This window comes from Nyctereutes procyonoides, unplaced genomic scaffold, assembly GCF_905146905.1.
Source record: "Nyctereutes procyonoides isolate TBG_1078 unplaced genomic scaffold, NYPRO_anot_genome, whole genome shotgun sequence".
Lineage (NCBI taxonomy): Eukaryota > Metazoa > Chordata > Mammalia > Carnivora > Canidae > Nyctereutes > Nyctereutes procyonoides.
In genome coordinates this window covers 28,370,688-28,393,952 of record NW_026575024.1, presented here as the reverse complement: position 1 = coordinate 28,393,952, position 23,265 = coordinate 28,370,688, and the positions used below count along the sequence as shown (strand labels likewise).

General features: G+C 45.8%; 1 protein-coding gene across 1 annotated transcript; it reads left to right on the top strand.

Annotated features, from left to right (window-relative positions):
• Window positions 1–5,379: 5,379 nt before the first annotated feature.
• SIRPB2 (signal regulatory protein beta 2) lies at window positions 5,380–18,069 on the top strand. Its single transcript, XM_055303755.1, has 5 exons — window positions 5,380–5,545; window positions 14,442–14,807; window positions 15,908–16,249; window positions 16,801–16,866; window positions 17,924–18,069. The coding sequence occupies exons 1-5, from the start codon at window positions 5,446–5,448 to the stop codon at window positions 18,067–18,069; spliced, it is 1,020 nt and encodes a 339-aa protein (XP_055159730.1). The 5' UTR covers window positions 5,380–5,445.
• The last annotated feature ends 5,196 nt before the right edge of the window (window positions 18,070–23,265 follow it).

Sequence of the window (23,265 nt, the reverse complement as noted above, 5' to 3'; positions counted from 1 at the left end):
CAGCAACTGTTCACAACTTTTTCGGGGAACTTCCCCAGGGTAATCTGAAACTGGCCTCCAAAAGCACAGAGGGCAGGGAAAGACCAAAGAAAAAAGGAGGCCACTCCAGACTGGTAGACAGCAGGTTTGTTTGTTTGTTTGTTTGTTTGTTTGTTTAGAGCACAAAAGGGGGTGTGGCACAGAGGGAGAGAGAGAGAAAATCTTAAGCAGGCTTCAAGCCCAGAGCTAAGCAAAAGGAAATTACATACAAGACTTGTCTCAGGTGGCAGCGAGATGAATGGATCCCCTCATCCCACTGTCCAATCTTCAAAGTTTCTATAGTGGCTTTAACTGGTTCAGTCACATATGCCTTACAAATGTTACCATCACATTACTATCTCAAGGCTATATCCTTGGAGCAGCTTCTGGAAGCAGGAAAGGCAAGTGGAGCCCATATTCCAAGGACAGGGGGAGGTATGGAGCTTCCCAGTGCCCAGGTCCAGCTCACAGGTCAATTGATGGCCACATCTGTCCAATGATCTTCCCCAACATCCTGGAAACACGCACCTGTGTCTGCTTGGGTAGCTCACACTCCCATTGAACTGCCATTTGCCATGGACAGAATATTTGTGTCCTCCTCAGATTCTTAAGTTGAAGTCTAACTCCCAGTGTGATGGTGTTAGGAGGTGGATCCTTTGAGAGGTAACTAGGTCATGAGGGTGTAGTCCTCAGGAAAGGGATTTGTGCCCTTGTAAGAAGAGGCAGGACACAGTTTGCTGCTCTTACACAACTGTCAGGGCTTTTACACAGAGATTGAATGGGAAGGAACAAGAAAGATCCTTCTATGTCTCATGGTGGTGATTACATAGGTGTATCCAGATATATAAAGTCTAAAAATTCAGTGAGCCATGCATAATACTTGTGCACATGCATATAGTACTATGTGTGTGATACCTCATAAACCTTCAAACAACACCAACGAGCATGTCATGGGATTTGACATAAAATAGGACAAGGAACAAGAAAGGCAAACCAAGCCAAGGACAGGACAAGTTGCAAATAGTAGAAAGTCAGATTCAAGGACCTCAGAGGCTTCAGTATTAATGAGACAGCAAATCATCCCAAATGATGAGAATGGCAAAAATCATACTGGTTGACTTTCAGGGTTAGGCCATAAAAAAACATGCATCCTTGTTTGTTCCCTGGAGAAATGTGGGATTTGGTGCTTACAGACCATTGGAAATCCTCATTGCCTTAGCTCCCAAGCTCACTGCTAGCACCTGGAGAATCAGGAATCTGCAAGATGCCTGGGAAGCACCACCAGTGATGACAGCTGCCTGTGGTTTACAAGTGGTTTACGGAGGGGAGCCTGGGGACCCCTGCAACCTTCATGCTCACCATCTGCTGATGCTCCGCATCTGCCTCTCTCCATTTCTAGAGGAGAAACCATGCCTCTCCTCATTCAGTTTCTAAATCTAATGCAAACACCTCCCCTGGGCAGAACCTAATCCAGAGCAATGCTGGCAAAGAGCTCTGGAAAATGGGATTCTGAGAAAGAGGAGAACAGAGAAAGGAATGGAGATAAAGCCTGATCACAAGAACACCAATATTGCTGCTTTTTAAATTGGTGTTTGTTTTTAAATTGGCATTTCTTCGATGGCTGAGGAGGTTGAATGTTTTCCCTAGACTTGCTTACTACATTTTTCGTTTTGCAGTAAACATTGAAGAAGCTGTAGTTTTAACAAAGTTTCATTTTTCTTTGGTGGGTGGGGAGAAAAACAAAAGCCAGGATAAGTAGAGATGTATTTTGGGACGCCTGGGTGGTTCAGTAGTTAAGCATCTGCCTTTGGCTCAGGGCCTGATCCTGAAGTCCCAGGATCAAGTCCCACATTGGGCTCCCTGCAAGGACCCTGCTTCTTCCTCTGCCTATATCTCTGCCTCGTGCTCTCTCTCTATGTCTCTCATGAATAAATAAATAAAACCTTTTTTAAAAAAAATTATAGATGTGTTTCATTCAAGCACCTGTTGAAAATACATTGGGCTAACTCCTCCAGCTAGTTACAATCACTGCCTGTGACCGCCCAGCACCCTGACCCTTGCTGAACCCTTATGGGGAGCCAATGCCCCTCCCCCTGCTGTGTGTGGGTCCATGTTACAGATAAGTGGGGACAGGACTAATTTTTTTAAGATTTACTTATTTATTTATTATAGACATAGAGAGGCAGAGACACAGGCAGAGGGAGAAGCAGGCTCCATGCCCAGAGCCCGATGCGGGATTTGATCCTGGGACTCCAGGATCGCACCCTGGGCGAAAGGCAGGCGCTAAACCGCTAAGCTACCCAGGGATCCCCCAGGACTAATATTTTTGAAGCACTTTCTTGTGCATTTCTCCCTCTCCCAGGAGTCAGGTTCCTTGCCGCATAGCTCTGTCCCTTACCAAAGCTAGAGCCTGAGATTTGTTGCCTGGGGAAGGGGGCCAGGAAGGCAACCAGCTAGAACAAAGATCATGTGTTCAGGAGAGGGCTGAGGTTAGGAAAGTCCCTGCAGAGGAAAAGAAGGGGAATGCCCCCCCCCTTAGGACTTTAGTGAAGGATGGTGAGAAAAAGAGGGAGAAGAACAGGCATTGAGACACCAGGGGCCCCAGCACCCCCATGCCCTGGGATCAGAACTCAGGGCAGGGGATGGAGTAATAGAAACCTCAGCTAAGTTTAGAGATTCCTAGAGCAGAAAGGACCATGGCCTGGCTTTCTAGGGTATCCAGGGGGCCACAGGGGCCATGTCCAACCTGGCTTCTGAGAAATAGATCAAAAAGAGTGCAGGACTTAAAATGTCCAAAAGTGGTAACCATAACCAAACCCCAAGGAAGGTGATATCTGGGAGCCCTATATAGGAGATTTTGAATCCCGTGAATTCTCCACCCTATGGATGCCCGTGGTAGGTAAATTACCAGAATGTTCACCATTCTTTTTTTTTTAAGATTTTTATTCATTTATTCATGAGAGACACACAGAGAGGCAGAGATATAGGCAGAGGGTAAAGCAGGCTCCCTGTGGGGAGCCCAATGAAGGACTCAATCCCAGGACCCTGGGATCACACTCTGAGCCAAAGGCAGACACTCAACCACTGAGCCACCCTGGTGCCCTGTCCACAATTCTCTACCCCTTCCCTACATCCACACCCTTGGCAATATGATTTTGCAGCTCCTTCTATCAAGAGGTGCGATCTGCCTTCCATCCCTTCTATCTGATCTGGTCTGTGATTTGCTTCAGCCAAAAGAATGTAGCAGGAGTGACACTTCTGTGATCTTGCAACTTCTGCTCTCTCCAAACACTGCCCCTCTCATGTGAACAAGTCAGACTAGCCTCCTGGAGAATGAGAGACCAGGTAAAAGAGAGCTGAGGGGGTCCAGGCAATAGTCAGCCAACCACAGCAGCAGTCACCTCGCCAGCCTGCTGCTAATTTCAAATGCAGCAGTGATCCTAGCCAAAACCAGCTGCAATGAGAACCATGGAGCTGAGCCCAGGCAAAATTGTCAACTCACAGAGTCACCAGTTAAATAAATGGTTATTGTTTTAGATCATTGCATTTTGGGGGTGGTCTGTTACACAGCGATAGCTAACCAATACACTACTTTATCTATTAAAATAAATAAAATTAATTTTAAGTAACTCTCTGGGGGTGAATGGGTGACGGGCACGGAGGGGGACACTTGACGGGATGAGCACTGGGTGTTATTCTGTATGTTGGTAAATTGAACACCAATAAAAATTAATTTATAAAAAAAAAAAAGAAAGAAAGAAAAATTTTAAGTAACTCTCGAGAAGAAAAGAAATAGTGGAAAAGCAAACCAGGCAGATGTGCAGGCGATTTAAAAGCTCCCCTGGGAGGATGACACGGAGGGGCTAAGGGGCTGATGGAATCTTCTAGGGCTGTGGTCAGTTCAAAGAGGCTCCAATATCTAGGTCTCCTAAAAAGCAGAACAAGCAGAAAGAGCAATGGGATTTAGAAGACAGGACCAGCCACACCTCAGGAGACCCTGTACAAAGTGCTCAGGGACCAGGCCAGACTGACCTCCCCATAGCAGACACCAGGCCCTGAGACAGAACTCAGACCCAAGGCCCACCACTCTGCCCGGAAAGAAACTTTAGCCTTCTCTACACCCAAGACCACCTGAAGTAGGAAGGAGGAAGGGAAGCATTGGAAGCGTGAGGGATTTTTTCTTTTCTTTTTTTTTTTTTTCAGAAAAAAAAATAACGGAGTTAAACTAACTCAGAGAATGATGGCAGCATATACAATGCTCACTCCACCTCATACGTGCAACCATATTTTTCTTCCTGTCTTACAGATCAGGAAACTGAGGCACAAAGTGCTCAAATGATAGTCATGATGGATAAAGCCACAATTTGAGCCCAGACACTGCTGCTGAAGAGACTAACAGAACTCTGAAGAGCCTGGGATTGCTTTAATTGGCAAATATAAGTAAGCTTTCCTTCCTGATAACCAGGATGATAGGGGCTCCCGAGGAAGTTACAGAAAGTTAAAATGCCACAAACACGATTTTTTATATGATCTGGGTGTGTTACATTTGGACCCCAGGAAATGAAGGTTTCAAGAGTTTCCTACAATTAAACATTTAGGAATGGGGTTGTGCCTTCCCCACACTGTCGAAAGGACACTTGCTTTATAATAATAAATCCTTCTTCTTCAGCAAATGCCACCTCTCCTCCTTCCTGCGTATCATGAATAACAATGGCTGGGATGTTCAGCATTTTCATTGCGCTGTACATGTGTGGGCCCTCACCCACACACATATCTTATAATCCTCACAACACCTTTCTGAGGAGGGGATTACTACTGTCCCCATTTTGCAGATGAAGAAACAAAGATTCAGAGGTGGGAAGTGAGTTTGAAAGGTCACACAGCCAGGGAGAGGCAGACGTCAATACTTGATCCCAAGTCTAGCTGACTTGGATGCAGGACAGGCACGCTCATCTTCTGTCCAGATGCCAGGGCCTATGGCAAGGGGTCATTGAGGTTTGGACAGAGTGATTACAGGAACCACTCACTGCCCAAACACAGAACCCGGAAACCCTGGGCAGCCCCGGTGGCCCAGAGGTTTAGTGCCGCCTTTAGCCCTGGGGTGTGATCCTGGAGACCCTGGATCAAGTCCCATGTCGAGGTCCCTGCTTGGAGCCTGCTTCTTCCTCTGCCTGTGTCTCTGCCTCTCTCTCTGTGTCTGTCATGTATAAATAAATAAAATCTTTTAAAAAATAAATCATTAAAAAAAAAAAGAACCCGGAAACCCTCTAAACTTCTCCTTCCTCTTGCACCAGCAGCCCTGTCTTAGTGTAGTAAAAACACTTCCCCAAGCAGCCTTGGCCACAAGAAGCAGAAACAACCTTGCCCACGGGTCCCATTTCAGGCTTTAACACCCACCAAATCGAAGAACGGTGGCCAACTTTGGGAATGCAGGAGAAACTTGTGCCCCTTGCCATGACCACCCCTACGCACCTGGCCCACTGTCTTCCCTGCTCTTGGCTGCTGATGCTGCTCCTGGTCTTCTTTGGTGAGTGGGATCTGGGACAGAACAGGAACCTGCCCTGGCTTGTCCCAGAGAGGGCCACCAGGGTCTCTGGCATGCCTAGAGGGGCTCGACCCCACCAAGAGGGAATGGGAATGGGGAGCTGAGAGATCTCCTGATCCCAGCAGAGTGCAGATCCAGTGTCCAAAAAAGGAGGACTTCTTGGGAGGCAGTACAGTGAAGTTAAGTTCCCAGGCTCTGGGCTCTCACTGAATGGGCTCTGGCTCCAACCCCCATGTGCCCATGTCACATGTCACGTCGCTGTCCTTTTCCACAAAGAGGGCTGCTAATGAGGTGCTGTGAATATTAAGTGTAAAAATGGGGAGGCTCAGGGCACCTGGGTGGCTCAGTCAGTTAAGCGTCTGCCTTTGGCTCAGATCATGATCTTTTTTTTTTATTTTTTTAATTTATTTATGATAGTCACAGAGAGAGAGAGAGAGAGAGAGAGAGAGAGAGAGAGGCAGAGACACAGGCAGAGGGAGAAACAGGCTCCATGCACCGGGAGCCCGACGCGGGATTCGATCCTGGATCTGTGGGATTCGATCCTGGGTCTCCAGGATCGCGCCCTGGGCTAAAGGCAGGCACTGAACCGCTGCGCCACCCAGGGATCCCTCAGATCATGATCTTAAGGTCCTGGGATGGAGCCTCAAATCGGGCTCCCTGCTCAGCAGGGAGTCTACTTCTCCCTCTCCCTCTGCCCCTCTCCTCAAGCTCATGCTCTCTCTATCTCTCCTGCTGTTTCTCAATAGATAAAATCTGTTTTTAAAAAAAAACACTTATTAAAAAAATAAATATAAATAAGAATGGTGATGCTCAGCCCAGGATCAGTGACATAATTTGCTGGGCCCAGTGCAAAATATAAACACAGGTTCAAAAAGTATTGAGAACTTTAAGACAGCAACAGCTGAGCATTAACACAAGCATGAGGCCCTGTGTGGCCACACAAACTGAACATCCATGAACCAGCATGGGCTCAGCCTGAGAAATCTGGGCTCAACCTCACCACGGATTGCTTCAAGAAACTTCTCTCTGAGTCTCAGTTTCCCTGCCTATAAAATGGGGCTAATCATGGGACCTACTTCATGACTTTATTTGAAGGATCCAATGAGATTATACCTCTAAGCACCTGGCACATATACAGATTTAGTAACTGTTGGCTGTTATTATCCTACCTGTGTCTTCTCTAAGTCAGGATCAGGCTGATTTAGCTCCTGAGTCCTGGGGCGCCTGGGTTCAGCTCAACCTCTGAACCCAAGTACCTCTGATCCAGCAGGCAGGATGCTGGGCTTTTAGCAGGCTCATTCCATCCCCCGTCCATCTGAGCCACTGTCCCAGCTCCTGTTGAGACCCAGATCCTGCTCATCTCACCTTGGGTCTTCCAGAATGGTCACCTCCCAGAGAGGCCCTGGTGGGCTCAGATCTGGGGCCAGACCTGGCTACTCCTTCATTCCCCGGCTGTGATTTGGGGCACCGCTTCACTTCTCTGAACTGGTTTCCCTGATTGTAAAATGTGAATTGTAATTCCTATTGCTTATTCCACGAATACTCTTGAGTATCCACTTAATTTTAGGCTAGAAAGTCACATGTATAAACTACCCAGGATCAAATATTTTTGAAAAATATGGGTTTTATACCAGGCTTCCAAAATGGAACCCCTCATCACAGACCAAGAAAGGCAGGGCAGAAAATAGGTGGGAAGGAACCCCAGGGCTGTGGGCAAGGGGCTGCTCCAGCCCTGAAGACAAGGTACCCAGGACATTTCCCAAAGTCCATGGGATGACATAGAGGGAGAACCAAGAAGGGGACAGCAGGAAGAGGTGAGTGGAGCAGGGCTTCCTTTCATTGGGGTATAGTTGACATACAACAAATGACACATTTAACATGTACACTTTCGTAAATTTTGTTGGGTATTAGATATACTTTACTCCTGTGTACTCATCACCAAAATCAGTATAATGAATATACCCAAGACCCACAAAACTTTCCTTGTGATTCATCCTTTCCACTTCTCCTCCTCTCCAGGCAACCAATTATCTGCTTTCTGTCATTATAGACTAGTTTGCATTTTCTAAAACTTTATACAAGATCATGCAGTATGTACTCCTTTTTTGTCAGATTTCTTTTCCTCAGCATAACTATTTTGACCTTCATTCATGTTGTTGCACATATTAATAGTTCATGCATGTCTTTTCATTTGTTTCCTCTGTATGGATAAGCCACAGCTTGTTTTTCCATTCAAACCAGACATTTGGCGAGCTTGCAATTTGGGACTGTCACAAATAAAGCATTTATAGATGCTCACATACAAGTTTTTATACGGACTTATGCTTTCATTTCTCTTGGGAAAATACTTAACAAAATGACTGGATCATATGATACCTATGTGTTGAACTTTTAAGACACCTCCAAACTGAAAGGGGAACCCTCCTGCACTGCTGGTGGGAATGTGAACTGGTGCAGCCACTCTGGAAAACTGTGTGGAGGTTCCTCAAAGAGTTAAAAATAGATCTGCCCTATGACCCAGCAATTGCACTGCTGGGGATTTATCCCAAAGATACAGATGCAGTGAAACGCCAGGACACCTGCACCACGATGTTTCTAGCAGCAATGTCCACAATAGCCAAGCTGTGGAAGGAGCCTCGGTGTCCTCGAAAGATGAATGGATAAAGAAGCTGTGGTCTATGTATACAATGGAATATTACTCAGCCATTAGAAACGACAAATACTTACCATTTGCTTCGACATGGATGGAACTGGAGGGTATTATGCTGAGTGAAATAAGTCAATTGGAGAAGAACAAACATTATATGGTCTCATTCATTTGGGGAATATAAAAAATAGTGAAAGGGATTAAAGGGGAAAGAAGAAAAAATGAGTGGGAAATAACAGAGAGGGAGACAGAACATGAGAGACTCCTAACTCTGGGAAACGAACTAGGGGTGGTAGAGGGGGAGGTGGGTGGGGGGTGGGGGTGACTGGGTGATGGGCACTGAGGTGGGCACTTGACGGGATGAGCACTGGGTGTTATTCTGTATGTTGGCAAATTGAACACCAATAAAAAATAAATTTATTAAAAAAAGACACTTCCAAACTGTTTTCCAAGAAGGTTGTATCATTTTGCATTCTCATCAGCAACGTATGAAGATATTTCTTCTATATGCTCGCCAACACCTGGTATGGTCAATCTTTTTAATTTTAGTCATTCCCACAGGTGTGTAGTAATAGCTCATTGTGGTTTTAATTTCACTTGCCTAATGTGTAATGATGCTGGACTTCTTTCAAGTGCATCCTTTTTGGTCAAGTGTCTCTTCAACTCTCATTTTTTTAAAGATTTATTTATTTCTCTTAGAAAGAGAGAGAGTGTGCACACACGTGGGCACATGAAGGTGGGGGGTGGGCAGAAAGAGAGGGAGGGCAAGAGAACCCCAAGCAGGCTCCACACCTAGTACAGAGTCCTTGTTTGGCCCCATCTCAAGACCTCAAGATCATGAGCCAAGCCAAAATCAGGAGTCAGACACCCAACCAACTGAGTCACCTGGGTGCCCCTTGACTCCCATTTATTTTTCAACTCCCATTTTTAAATTGTTTTTCTAATTATTGAGTTTTGAGAGTTTTTAATATATTCTGGTTACAAATCTTTTATCAGATATATACTTTGCAAAGATTTTCTCCAACAATGTAGATTGTCTTTTTTATTCTCTTACAAGTGTCTTTTGAACTGCAAAAATTCTTAGTTTTCATAAAATCCAATTTATTAATTTGTTCTTTTATGGATTGTGATTTTGGTGTTGTATCTAAATGTATGGCAGAATTCACTAGTGAGTCCCTCTGGGCTTGCAGTTTTCTTTGTGGGAAAGTTTTTAATACAGGTTAAATGTTTTAAATAGATAATAGGGCTACTTAGGTTATCTATTTTTTTCTTGATGGAGCTTTGATAACCATTTGTGTTTTTCAAGGAATTTGTCCCTTTGTCAGTATATATAGCCATGAACTTTCCATGGTATTCCCTTATTCCCATAGTTCTTTAATATCTGTAAAGTCTGTACTGCTGCCACCTCTCTCATTCCTGACTGGCCATCTCTCTCTCTCTCTCTCTCTCTCTCTCTCTCTCTCTCTCTCTTTCACCCTCTCTCTTTCACTATAGCTATAGGTTTATCAATTATAATGATCTTCTCAAAGATTTCATTCTTACTGATTTTTCTCTGTTGTTTTCCGTTTTTTTACTTTGTTGCTTTTCACTCAGATATTTGTGGTTTCCTTTCTTCTTCTTACTTTGGGTTTAATTTCCTCTTTTTTCCTTAATTCTTTTATTATTATTATTATTATTATTATTATTATTATTATATTTTTAGAAACAGAGAGCAGGAGCAGTGGGGAAGGGGCAGAGGGAAAGGAACAGAAAGAATCCCAAGCAGGCTCCACACTGAGCACAGAGACCAACACAGAGTTCATCCCCAGAACCTTGAGATCACAACCCAAGCCCAAATCGAGAGCTGGATGGATGCCCAACCAACTGAACCAACTAGGAGCCCCTCCTTGTTTCTTAAAGTAGTGACTAAGGCCATTCATTTAAGTCCTTTCTTCTTTCCTAATATAGTCATATAATGCTATAAATTTCCCTATACATCCCACAAATTTTATTATTGTTTTCTTTTTCATTTGGATCAAAATACTTTTTTTAAGATTTTATTTATTTATTCATGAGAGACACAGAGAGAAAGAGAGGCAGAGACACAGGCAGAGGGAGAAGCAGGCTCTATGCAGAGAGCCCAATGCGGGACTTGATCCTGGGACTCAATCCTAGGACTCCAGGATCATGCCTCAGGCTGAAGGCAGGCGCCAAACTGCTGAGCCACCCAGGGATCCCCAGATCAAAATACTTTCTAATTTCCCTTTTATTTTGTCTTTAACTCATGTGTTATTGGAAAGTGTGTTATTTAGCTTGTGAATTATCTCAGGGTTTCCTGGGCATCTGTCTGCTATTGATTCTAATTTAATTCCACTGTGGTCAAAGATTATGCTTGAATTATTTTAAACTTGTTGAGACTATTTTTATGACTCAGAATATGCTCTATCTTTGCAAATGTTCTTTGTGCATTTGAAAAGAACTGTATATCCTGCTATTTGGGGGCATAGTGTTCTATAAATATCAATTAGGCTAAGTTAGTTGATAGTGCTTTTCAAGTCTTCTGTATTCTTTCTGACTTTCTGCCTACATGTTCTATCAACTATGAAAAGAAGGATATTGAAATCTCAGAGCATAGCTGCGTATTTGTCTGTTTCCCCCTGACATTTTACTGGATTTTGCTTCATATACTTTGAAGTCCTATTATCTGTTGCACAAATGTTTGGGATTTGTGTATCTTCTTGATTAATTTGCTCCTTTATCATTATGAAGCAACATTCTTTACTCTTAGAGATATTCTTTGCTCTGAAATCTACTTTACCTGATACTAATATAGCCACTCCAGCTTTCCTTTGATTAGTGTTCATATGCTATAGCTTTTTCCATCATTTTCCTTTTAACATATGTGCACCTTTAATATTTAAAATGCATTTTTTATAGGCAACAGATAGTTAGGTCTTACTTTTTTATCCAATCCAACAATCTCTAACTTTTACATATGTATTTAGAACATTTACATTCAAAGTGACTTTTTATAGGATCAGATTTAGATATTATTACCTTCCTATTTGTCCAATTTGTTCTTTGTTCCCTTTTTACTCTTTTTCTGTCTTCTTTTGATTGTTGAATATTTTTATAATGCTATTTCATCTCTTTCATTGGCTTATAAGCTATAACTATTTTGTCATTTAGTGGTATAAAGTTTATAGTATACATCTGTAATTGATTGCCATCTACCTTTAAGTAACAGCATACCATTCAGCATACAGTATAGAAAACTTTTGAAAGTATCCTAGTGTTTCCCCCTTCCAGTCTTTATTTGGTTGCTGTCAGAGCTTCACTTAAACATGTGTTAAAGCCTCACAATGGAATATTGTTTGTTTTTATCATTTCAGGACCTTGCTTTTCAGATTTGCTAGATGAGACCAGAGCACTTCTTTCTGAGTAATCTCTTCTGTCCTTTCTACCCATTGCTCTGTCAATCATGAGGTTTTCCAGTTTGGCTGGTGAGGACAGGCACTATTCTCAGCCCTGTGCTGAGTGGAGGGCACCGCTCAGTGCACGTGTACGAGGTGCAAGGAAACTACTTGAGACCAGGGAACAGACCACCATAAAGGATTAGAGAGAATAGATCTAGATCTGACTTGCTCACATTATGGTATTTGAGGGTGGATGCTGCCAAACTGCTCAGAACTAAGGACACCAAGGACAAAAGCAATCCCTAGGACTGATCATGAGGTATCACTTAATCACAACTGTGAGGCAGTTCTTGTAGAGGCTAGCAGCACAAGCCTAGCAGGCAGAAGAGGAATTTAGAATTCCACATTCCCCCACCCCCACCCCAGAAAATGTCTGCCTCACATCCCTACTCCCCTACCTCACTTTCAACTGAGAAACATCATGATATCCTGCAAACCTGTATCTTGGAGTGAGACCAAGTCATTCACCAGGCCTGATGGTCACATACACCAGGGAACAGTCGGGGCACAAAGCTGACGACCTGTATTGATTAGAACCTTAAGTCACAGGCAGCCTGGGTGGCTCAGCGGTTTAGTGCTGCCTTCAGCCCAGGGCTTGTTCCTGGAGACCTGGGATGGAGTCCCATGTCAGGCTCCCTGCATGGAGCCTGCTTCTCCCTCTGCCTGTGTCTCTGCCTCTCTCTCTCTCATAAATACATTTTTAAAATCTTAAAAAAAAAAAAAAAGAAATTTAAGTCACCTGATCTGAGTCCAGATCCTCAGTCATACTGCTAATGGAATGCCTTGGTCCCTTCATGTTTCTTCCCCATTACGTTTCCTCATCTCAAAAATGGAGGTAATAACACCTGCCTCAGGGAGTTCTTGAGGGGAGCACCTGAGATGATGTTCATTACCCAGGTATGAAAGAACTTGCATGGGAGGCCTTGGTCCTCTTTCCCTGTGCCTGTTTTAAGGCCCAACTCAGCAGTTCAACCACCAAAATAGACTCACTTCCCTACACACCAACAAGCATTGCAGTTTTTTTTTAAAAAAATATTTTATTTATTTATTCATGAGAGACACAGAGAAAGAGAGAGGCAGAGACACAGGCAGAGGGAGAAGCAGGCTCCATGCAGGGATCCTGATGTGGGACTCGACCCCAGGACTCCAGGATCACGCCCTGGGCCTAAGGCAGGTGCTAAACCACTGAGCCACCCAGGGATCCCTCAAGCATTGCAGTTTGGCAAAGAATTCACACAAGACACCTGAAAATAATATAATGTTATATTCAACTCTACTTCAAATTAAAAAATGTTTTGAGGTGCCTGGGTGGCTCAGTCAGTTAAGCATCTGCCTTCAGCTCAGGTCATGATCCCAGAGTCCTGGGATCGAGCCCCATGTCTGGCTCCCTGTTCCACAGGGAGTCTATTTATCCCTTTCCTCTCTGCACATGGTCTCTCTAATGAGTACTTCTGTGTCTCTCTCTCAAATAGATAAATATTTTTTAAAAAAAATTTTAAAGTTATAGAACTGCATACAGGACATAAAATTTCTGGTATTTACTGTATGTAAATAATACCTCAATAAAGTAATTTTTTTTAAGAAAAGAATTCACGGGGGTGGGGCAAGGGGCATCTGGCCGACTCAGCTGGTAGAGCATGTGACTCTTGTTCTCAACGTTGTGAGTTCAAGTCCCATGTTAGGCACAGAAATTACTTTAAAATTTTTTAAGGGGATCCCTGGGTGGCACAGCGGTTTGGCGCCTGCCTTTGGCCCAGGGCGCGATCCTGGAGACCCGGGATCGAATCCCACATCAGGCTCCCAGTGCATGGAGCCTGCTTCTCCCTCTGCCTGTGTCTCTGCCTCTCTCTCTCTCTCTCTCTCTCTCTCTCTCTATCATAAATAAAAAAATAAATAAATAAAAATTTTTAAAATTCATTAATTTTAAAAAGAATCCACAGGAAACAAGGAGGATGTTTACACTAAACACCACCGTGCACACACTTTGTGTGATACATTTGTGAGCTGAGAGCTGAGAGCAGGGGCTCCAGAAACAGACTGTCACATTCTTATTGGATGAGGTATTAGTTTGGGTGGCCATAACAGACTGGTGGTTTAAATGTATTTTCTCATACTTCTGGAGACTGGAAGTCTAGGTGAAGGTATCAGCAGGGTTGGTTTCTTCTGAGGCTTCTCTTCTTATCTTACAGATGACCATCCTCTCCCTGTACCTCCATGTGGGCCTCCCTCTTTGTGTATCTGTGTCCTAATCTACTCTTCTTCTAAGGACACCAGTCATATTGGATTAGGGTCCACCCTCATCCTCTAATTTTAACTTAATTTCCTCTTTAACAACCCTATCTCCAAATGAAGCCACATTCAGAGGTACTGGGGGTTAGGACCCCAACATATGAATTTGGCCAGGGAGACACAATTCAGCCCATAAATAGTGATCCTGGGAAACTTACCTAATCATCTGGGTTGTCAGGGTCTTCTGTGAAGATAGGAATAATGCTGCCCACGTCACAGGAGCGTTGGCAAGAATAGATGTGGTAAGCCACACAGGACTTGGGACATGGTGAGCACTTAAGTGCCACTTATTATTTGTAAGTTCTCCATTCAATAGTTCTGTCCTGCCTCTTCAGCCAACCTCCCCATCTTTTGCACTTCCCTCTCCTAACATCCCTCCAGTGTTGTAATTGTTCTTGGCCAGCCAATGACTAGGTTGGGTTAAGCTCACCTTTTAAGGCTGCAGTTCCTTCCTGCTAAGCACAAATCCTTTCTTCCTCTGTTGTAGGAGCCTCTGAGCCAAGCTATGGGAGTAAATGGCAGGTGCTACAGCCTGAGGGCCGTATGCTGGTGGCAGAAGGTAACACACTCCTACTTCGGTGTACAGTGGATGGCTCCTGCACTGATGACATGATTAAATGGGTCAAGGTGAGCCATCAGGACCAGCAGGAGATTTATAACTTCAAACACGGCTTCTTTCCTGGAGTCATGCCATTGATCCAACGGACATCGGAGCCACTTAATTGTGACTATTCCATCTATATCTACAATGTCACCAGCAGGCATGCTGGAACCTACCACTGTGTGTGGTTTGGTAACAAGAATGAGAACTCAGAAAAGACACTGCAGGAGGGCACCTCAGTGTTTGTGAAGGGTGAGTATCAGGCTCTGCGGGTCTTAGCACCTGGCTCTGATCTGTGTCCCTGCATCAGCCGCCTTTAACCACAACCATGCCGTACACACAAATCCCAGTGGCACACAAAATAAGTGTGTCTCATCACACATGTACAGACAGCTGGAGTGGTTCTGCTCCACGTGCCTTGTTCCAGGGCCACGTCTCATTGCAGCTACGTAGGGTACATCTGTGTCGTGGAGATGGCAGGAGCAAAGAGAACAAGTCCCAAAGCCCCAGGCACATTTCTAGCTTCTAACCACGTAATGTCTACTAACAGCCCATTGGCTAAAGCATGTCACGTGGCTAAGCTCAAAGTGAGAGACCATGATGTGTGCCTTGCCACGGTGAGGCCACGGCAGGAGCAGGGATGTACCATACTACCAGAGGACTCAAGAGCTAGGGCTGATCCTTTCATTGACCTCACTCCCCATATAATAAGTCATGCTATCTGTAAGCCCGGCAGCGGTGACCTGGGCACTCAAATCCTGATCCTGCCATTCGAGAAAAGTGTGTTAAATTGATCACTTCAGCTCTACACAGTTCAAGTGCTTAACTTGTAGGATAGGTGACATAATTCCTACCTGGAGGGTCATTCAGGTGATGAAATAGAAGAACAGTCTACAGAACACCATGTAGATTGTTGACAGAATGTCTGTGTAAGGTGGCTGGGGGCAGAGGGAAGGGTTAATTTTTAACTTGATGCAAGCATGTCAAAAAGGTTTCTCAGACTCCTTCCAAGCTGTGACAGGTACCTTCTCTTGGTCCTACAGTCCTCTGGGTTTTCAAGCTCAGGAGGATTTTCTGGGCCAAATCTATATACCACAAGACTGAGAACTTTCCCAGCAGGACATCTGTATGTCTTGCTAACCTTCATTTTTCTCAATCTTAAACATCAGCACATAGTAGGTACTAGAAATTTCTTTACTGAATGAATCAACCTGAGAGTAATGGGGGAATGCAGAGGGAGTTACTGAGTAGAGAAATCAGGGAAAGGGGAGGGAGGGAAGATATGAGGGAGGTAATGAGCAGACAGTGGAGGAGGAAATGGAATACCACAAGGCCCCTCTCTTTGACTTCAGAAGCCGGGGACCCAGAGCCAGACCTCTGGATCATCCAGCCCCAGGAGTTGGTATTGGCAACCATCGGAGACAATGTATTCCTGAACTGCACAGTGCTTGGAGATGGTCCCCCAGGCGCCATCAGGTGGTTTCGGGGAACTGGTCTGAGCCGGGAGGCCATTTACAACTTTGAAGGCATCTCCCACCCTAACGTGACAGCAGTCCAGGCCTCCAGGACGGATTTTAGCATTCTGCTGCAAGGCGCCTCCACTGAACATGAGGGCACCTACTACTGTGTCAAGTTTCAGAGGAAATTCAACAGACAATACCTGTCTGGAATGGGCACCAGACTGAGAGTAAAAGGTGAGACAGGTGGTGAGGGGATGAGGGAAGGGGGAGGAGTTGGGGGTAAGAGGAACGTGGCCTACAACAAACTTTCCATCATGTCCCAAATAAGCCAGCTGTTCTCAGCCTCCAACCTTTACAAAAGTTGTTCCACTATCTGGAATTCTTTCTTTTTCTCTCTGAAGAACTCCTACTCATCATTCAAGGCCTACCACAAATAGCCCCTCCTCTGTGAAACCTTTTGTTTCTCCCAGGCAGAATTAATTTCTCCCCATTCTGGGCTCCACAAAACTTTGTATAGACCATTAATGATTTAACAGCATCTGTTAAGTGCCTGTCTATTGTCCTTGCACTGTATTAGGTGTGTGGATACTGCAATGAACCAGACATTGTCTCTACACCAGAGATGCTCCCACACGTCTAACTAGTCCCTCACAGTAGCAGGGTTTGACTTCTAGCCCCCATCCCAGATAGACTCATCTTGATGACTCCTGGTCCTAGCGCAGGGGCTCATGAGATGGCAGGACAGAAAGAAAAGGTAAATGTGTGACTATCTCTCTTCCTTGCAGCAAAGCCCCCTTCTCCCCAAGAGACAGAACTCACCAATGAACATGTCGCCAGGATATTTCCATCAGGTGAGTGTACCTACGTCCTGGGAAGGTAACCAGTCCCCAAGGCAAGGGTGGCCAAACATGACGTGGGCCATGGGAAGGGAGTAGTCCCTGACTCCAAGGGCCACCTGTCACCAAGAAAGTCCCCAAGACTTCATCTTGACTGCAGAACCAGGAACCCAGAGAACCATGTTGAAGCTCATTTAAAGAAGGGACTCTCTAACAGCCAGTGCTAACTATTCGGTAGGCAGTCTTGCCTGAGAAGTAGTGAGCTCCCTGAAGTCCAGTGCAAGGATACACCGTGAAACTGTACATCACGGTACTGGAGAACATGGCTTTGTAGCCAGGCATCCTGTACTGAGCCCCTTTCTAGCTGTGTGATTGTGGCAATTTGCCTTGCTCCTTGAGTTTGTATAGTCCTACTCTGCGAAACTAGTGGGGAGAAGCGATAAGAATCAGAGAGCCTACCACTCAAGGTGGCATGTAGATCTAATGAGATCACATGTGCCAAATGCCCAGAACTGTGCATATCACATCACATCACAAGGGCCCCTTGTGACTGAGGCGGGGCTGGGGGTGAGACTTAGGGTAGCGACCTCAGATGCTCCCTGTGGCTCAGCCCTGTTCCTGCCATTCTTGGGAGCTGTAACACCTGGTCCCATCACTTCTCTAACATATATGTCCCTGAGAAAATCATTTCCCCATTCTGAGTCTGCCTCCTCATCTGTACCAATTGCATTATTATCCTACCTTGCAAGATAAGTTTAAGGGTTATGTTAGGCAATTAGGAAGTGCTTAGCTCAAGGTCTGGGGCAGAGATGCTGAACAGCCAATAAATGAACACAGTTTTTTATTACTATCAGAGGTCAAGAATGCTGCCAAGATGACTAAACATACGGGTAGGATATTGGACAAAGCCTCTTTAGGCCCAGGATAGAGGGAGGGGTCTTTGGTCTCCTCTCTCAGTGTACAAAGAATGTGGCCCAGCAGCTGGGGCCAGACTTCCCTGTGGGGACACTGAGGTCTGGACTATTGGGGAATCACCCAGGGTCCTTCCTGAGTTCTCCCCTGCGTCCTCCAGACCTTCTGTCTGTGTTCACATCTCTGGTCCTGGGGCTGAAGGCAACAACCCTGGCTGCACTCCTGCTGGTCCTGGTTGCCTGCCAGAGGAGACCATGGCAAGAAGACGTCAAGACTCCAGGCCCAGCAAAATTGGGGCTACATTAGCTTGGGGCATGGGGCATGGAGCATGGGGAATGGGGCATGGGGCGTGGGTGAGGGGTCGGCCCCAGAGTGGGTCCTCTGAATCAGAGGGAGGCCAAGGCTCCCCAACCATTTCTCTGCCTCTGATCTCAACCTCCAGAGGCTCCCCAGGCCTCATACCAAACTCCGGGATCCACATACCTGGTTTCCACTCACCTGGTGAAGTCCCCCAGTGGGCACTGACTGAACTCCCTTCTGATGTGCTGTGCTCTCCCTTCACAGCCCCTGTAAGCCCTCCTCCTCCTCCAAGGCTTTGCCCAGCCCTCTTCTCAGGACCCTTGTTCCTGCCACAGCCCCTTCTGGAGTGTCTGCCCCCTTCTGCCCCCTCCACATTTTCTCATCCTTCAAGATTCAACTCAGAGTCCTTTCCAGAAGGTTTTCCTATGCATCTCTGAGCTTGCAGAGCCAGACTGGCCAGGCCCCTCCATTTACATCCTCCTCTCCCCATTTCCTGCCTTCTTTCCTTCCCTACTATGGGTGGCTTGGGTAGCTGTAATAGTTAAATTCAGGCTGGGCAACTTTAACAAAACTCTTAAATAACAGTGGCTTAACCCAGAAGAAAACTAATTTATCTTGTGATAACCAAGCATAAGCAGGCCAGGCAATAGAGGACTCCTTGATATTGAGACCCGAGATTCCTGGATCTTGCTACCAAGTCCATATGCCAGGCAGCAAGACTGGGGAAGAAGGCAGTGAAGAGAAGTAGGACCCTCTCCTTCAAGAGCATCGCTGGGAATTTGCCCACATCACCTCTGATTGGCTGGAATCTGGTCCCATAGTCACACCTAGTTGCAAGGAAGCCTGGGAAATGTAGTCTTTATTCTGGCAGCAGTGTGGCCAGCTGTAATTTTACACTAAAAGAATCAGAGGGCAAACATCAGCAGATAACCAGCAGTGTCTACTACTTCAGTGGCATAGAGGCAGCTGCCTCCTTGCTCTGTGTGACAGTTGAGTTCAATTCCCAGCTGAAACAGCACCTCTTTGTACCACCACCTCCACTAGGGCAGTATAATAGAGAGCATTAGTTCTGAAGAAGAGGAGGCTTCTCCCCCAGCATACATTTTGCAATGTCTAGAGACACTTTCAGTTGTCACAACTTGGGGGTTGTCCCAACTGGCTATCACCATCTAGTGAGTTGGGATCAGGGATGCTGCTAAACACCCTGTAATACACAGGGCAGCCCCCACAACAAAGAGTTGTCTGGTCCAAAGCATCGTAGTGCTGGGGCTGAGCAGCCCAATGTAGGGGAAAGTGTGACACACCTAGCTTGCAATTCCGAAGCCTCCATCCACTCCCTCTCAGTGTGCCTTTCCTGCCTCATCAGTCACTCCACCTCTTGGACCCTCACGGATAATAACGTGGACAACGATCATAATGTGGACTTTTCTGCATCGTATAAAAACTGATTCAATTCATATACTCAGGGCTTAATATGTGCTGTGTGCACCAAGTACCCTCGATACCTATGAACTCCCTTTTTGCTTTCCACGTGAACATTTACTAGCACCTACTCTGGGGGGGAAGTGCATTAGTCTGGCTGGTTTTCATTATAACAACAGAAAAACAGCTTGCAAAATATAAGCCAAAGGGGCCGTTAGTTTACTCTGAGAGTCGCATAAATCGTTGAATTACCAGACATCAGAATAATGGCCCCCTGCCAGAAGATATCCACATCCTAATCTCTGGAGCCTGTGACCATGACCTCACATGGCAAAGAAAAGGACTTTGCAGCTGGAATTAAGGATCTTGAGATGGGGAGTTTATCCTCGATTATCTGGGTGAGCCCTTAATGCAATTGAGAGCATCCTGATGAGGGAGAGACGGAGAGAGATTGAACACTGAGGAGGAGACAGCAATGTGACCACAGGGGCAAAGAGGGAAGTGATGTGGCCATAAGTTAAAGAATGCCAGGAGCACCCAGGAGGTGGAAGAAGCCAGGACAGCTCTCCCCAGAGCCTCCAGAGGGAGCAGAGGCCCACTGACACCTTGACTCTGCCCAGTGATACGGATTTCAGACTCCTGGCCTCAGAACGATGAGACAATAAATTTCTGTTGTTCTAAAGCACCAGGTTTGTGGTCATTTGTCACAGTAGCCATGGGAGATTAACAGCAGGGAAGTGTGGAACTGAGCCACTGGAAAAACTGCTCTGCCCCCGAAACCACCTGGACTTGCAGGGCCCTGCTTGATGCAGTCCCTGCAAACCAGCCCCCTCTCCAATCGCTTCTCCCACTACCACCCGCCCACCTGACACCAACCTGACACCCATCTGGGCCTCGGCCATGCCACCTTCTCTAACTCATCCAAGTCTCTCTCCTCCACGAGGGCTCCCAGGCTGCTCCGTCCACCATGACATCTCCATCCTTCTCATGCCTCATGTAGCTCACATGTTCTTCACCGCATTCATGACTGCCTGAAACAAAGGGGTGCGTATTTCCTTCATGATTGCCAGTTGTCTACCCTAGAACTTGAACTTACTGAGGGCAGGAGCCTAACTTCCCGTAGTCCTGCCATTCAGTCATAAAAGTGGCTGAAGGTGACAGGGAGCCAGGCACTAATTAGTGTACTGAGAAATAAAGAGAAAAGTCTGCTCTTTCAAGACATACCTACGACTGGGGGAAGACAGACAACGAGCAAGTAAATATAGATAAGTAACATGTCACATGATGGTGAATGCTAAAGGAATAATAGGGCTGAAGAAGGAGCCTGGGGGGGGGGGCATGCCAGAACAAGGTAGAGGAGATACATTTTATTTAAGGTGGTCAGAAGGGTCCTCACAGGTAAAGTGAGCAGAGACTTGAAGGGAGTGAGTAGAGAGTTGTCGATAACTGGAAGGGAGAGAGTAATAGGTGCAAGGAACAGCAAGGGCAAAGACTCTGAGGCAGGAGTGTGCTTGACACGGCACTGGAAGCGTAAGCACCAAGCAGATGCTTGGCACGTGTTAGACCCCTGTAACATCTGAGGGGGTGTAGAGGGTAGAGGTAAAGTCCACAGTCTTGGGAATCTACTCAGATTCAAATTCCAGTTCTCCTAATCATCTCTTGGGTGAGTTTGTTTCTCTCACAGTGTGTTGGTTTCCTTGGTTTCCATAAACTGGTAACAACATTAGCATCTCCCTTCTTCAGTATTTTTTTTCTAAAGATTGTATTTATTTATTCATAAGAGACACACAGAGAGGGAGAATCAGGCTCCATGCAGGGATCCTGATGTGGGACTCGATCCCGGGTCTCCAGGACCACACCCTGAGCCGAAGGCAGATGCCCAACCACTGAGCCACCCAAGCATCCCTCCATTCTTAGGTAGTTTTGAGGCTGAAATGCATTGGCGCATGTAAGGCATTAACTGTGCCAAGCCCAGTGGGTGTGCAAGCAGGAGCAGTCCCCAGAAGAGGTGGAGAGGGTGCTGGCAAATAAAACAAACCATGGGTAACTCAGGGCCCTTGGTGGGCACAGCAGGAAAACCTGCTATTGACAGCTTGAAAGAGTGGGGAAGGAACTGGTGTCAGAGCTGCCCAGTCCAGCCCCTCCCTTGCCTTGGGGTGTGGAGCCCTGTACCTGTAAGATGACCAGGAAACACAGAAGAGGGGGTGGGCCCCAGGCCACAGATCCTACTACAATTTCGTCCTGCTTGGGCCTCAGAATCCAGACCTTGGGAGGTCAGTGCCTGTAGTCCAGGCCTCCCTGAATCAGAGCATCTGTTTCTTCCCTCCTCTTCCGTTTTCTTCTTTCCTGCTCCTTTTCTTTCTCTCTTTCCATCCCCACCCATGGTTCTTGCCATCTCCTCCATCTTCCTGAGAAAACTCCTATCAAGCCTGCTGAGGCCTGGCCTCCATGGCAGCTCCTAATGAGAGAGATGGGCCTGTTCCCCATTGCTCTCCTCGGGCCTCCAGAGCCCCCGCACTTGCTCCTGCAGAGAAGGCAGAGACCCCAAGGACGAGGAGGGATAGGCAAGACCTTCCTGCATCCTGCCACCCTGAGGATGGCAGCCTTGAGCATTGTTCCCTGGAGCAGGGTGAGAGGGGGTGCCATGCCTGGCATGTTATTCCACACGTCATTCCCAACCTTGCTTTTTTGGCTCAACGTTCAAGATTGATCCATGTTGGCTACCTGGGGCTCTGATTCATGCATCTTCGCAGCTGTGTGATACTCCATTGTGTCAATACATCACATTTGTGATTCTGTTGATGGAGACCTGAGTTGTTCTGTTCTGTCATCATCGCACACAGAAACAATGCCATTGTGTCTCCTGATGTGTGCATGCCAGCACTGACCTGTGAACATCCACAAGTAGAGTTGGCAGGGGATCTAGGTTTCATGACTCTTCATCACCCCTAGGTTTGCCAAGTTGTGTTCCGTCTTTGAACACCACAAAGGAAGGTCCCTCCACCTCCATGTCCTCCCAGGACTTCACACAGCTGACAACCGTTTTTTATTAAAAAAAAAAAAAAACTTAGATCCTACCTGAACTTAGATCTTACCTCATTTGACATATAGAGTATTTTTTTGTACGGCTTTAAATATACACCAAATTTCCCAGGAGTGTAACTACTATGTCATCCGAGGAAAGACTGAACTTTGTGTTGTTTGCAACTTTATCAGGGCTTTCCTTTTTCTTATAATTTTGAAAAATTATGTCACCCACAGCAACACATTTACAATATTTTAATCATGCATAGCACAACCCTGTATGGGGTTGTTTGAGTGGCTCAGATCTTGATCTCAGGGTTTGTGAGTTTAAGTCCCATGTTGGGCTCCATGTTGGGCTTGGAGCCTACTTTAAAAAAAAAAAAAAAAAAACAAAAATGAACAAAAAAGCATCCATGTACATAGAGGTGAGCCCCTAACTGGCTCATTTTGTCTTGTATTATATTTACCCCTGAGAATTGAAATACAGATCATCTTATTCCTAATTATTTCTTTATTTCTCCAGTTAGGGCATGATGTTGATTTTTTTCAATGTGTGTAGGTCAATTTTATCATCTCTGAATTCCACGTAAGGTAGTAAAGGAGTGATAGAAAATGTTTTTTTTTTTTTTATGAAAAAGGGGTTGTGGGTCTGCGAAGGCTGTGAACACTGGACTGGCCCGACTCCCTTCCCACCTTGTTTAATTAAAAGCAGGCCCTCAAGCCCAGAGAGGGTAGAGACCTGCACTTGCCACCCAG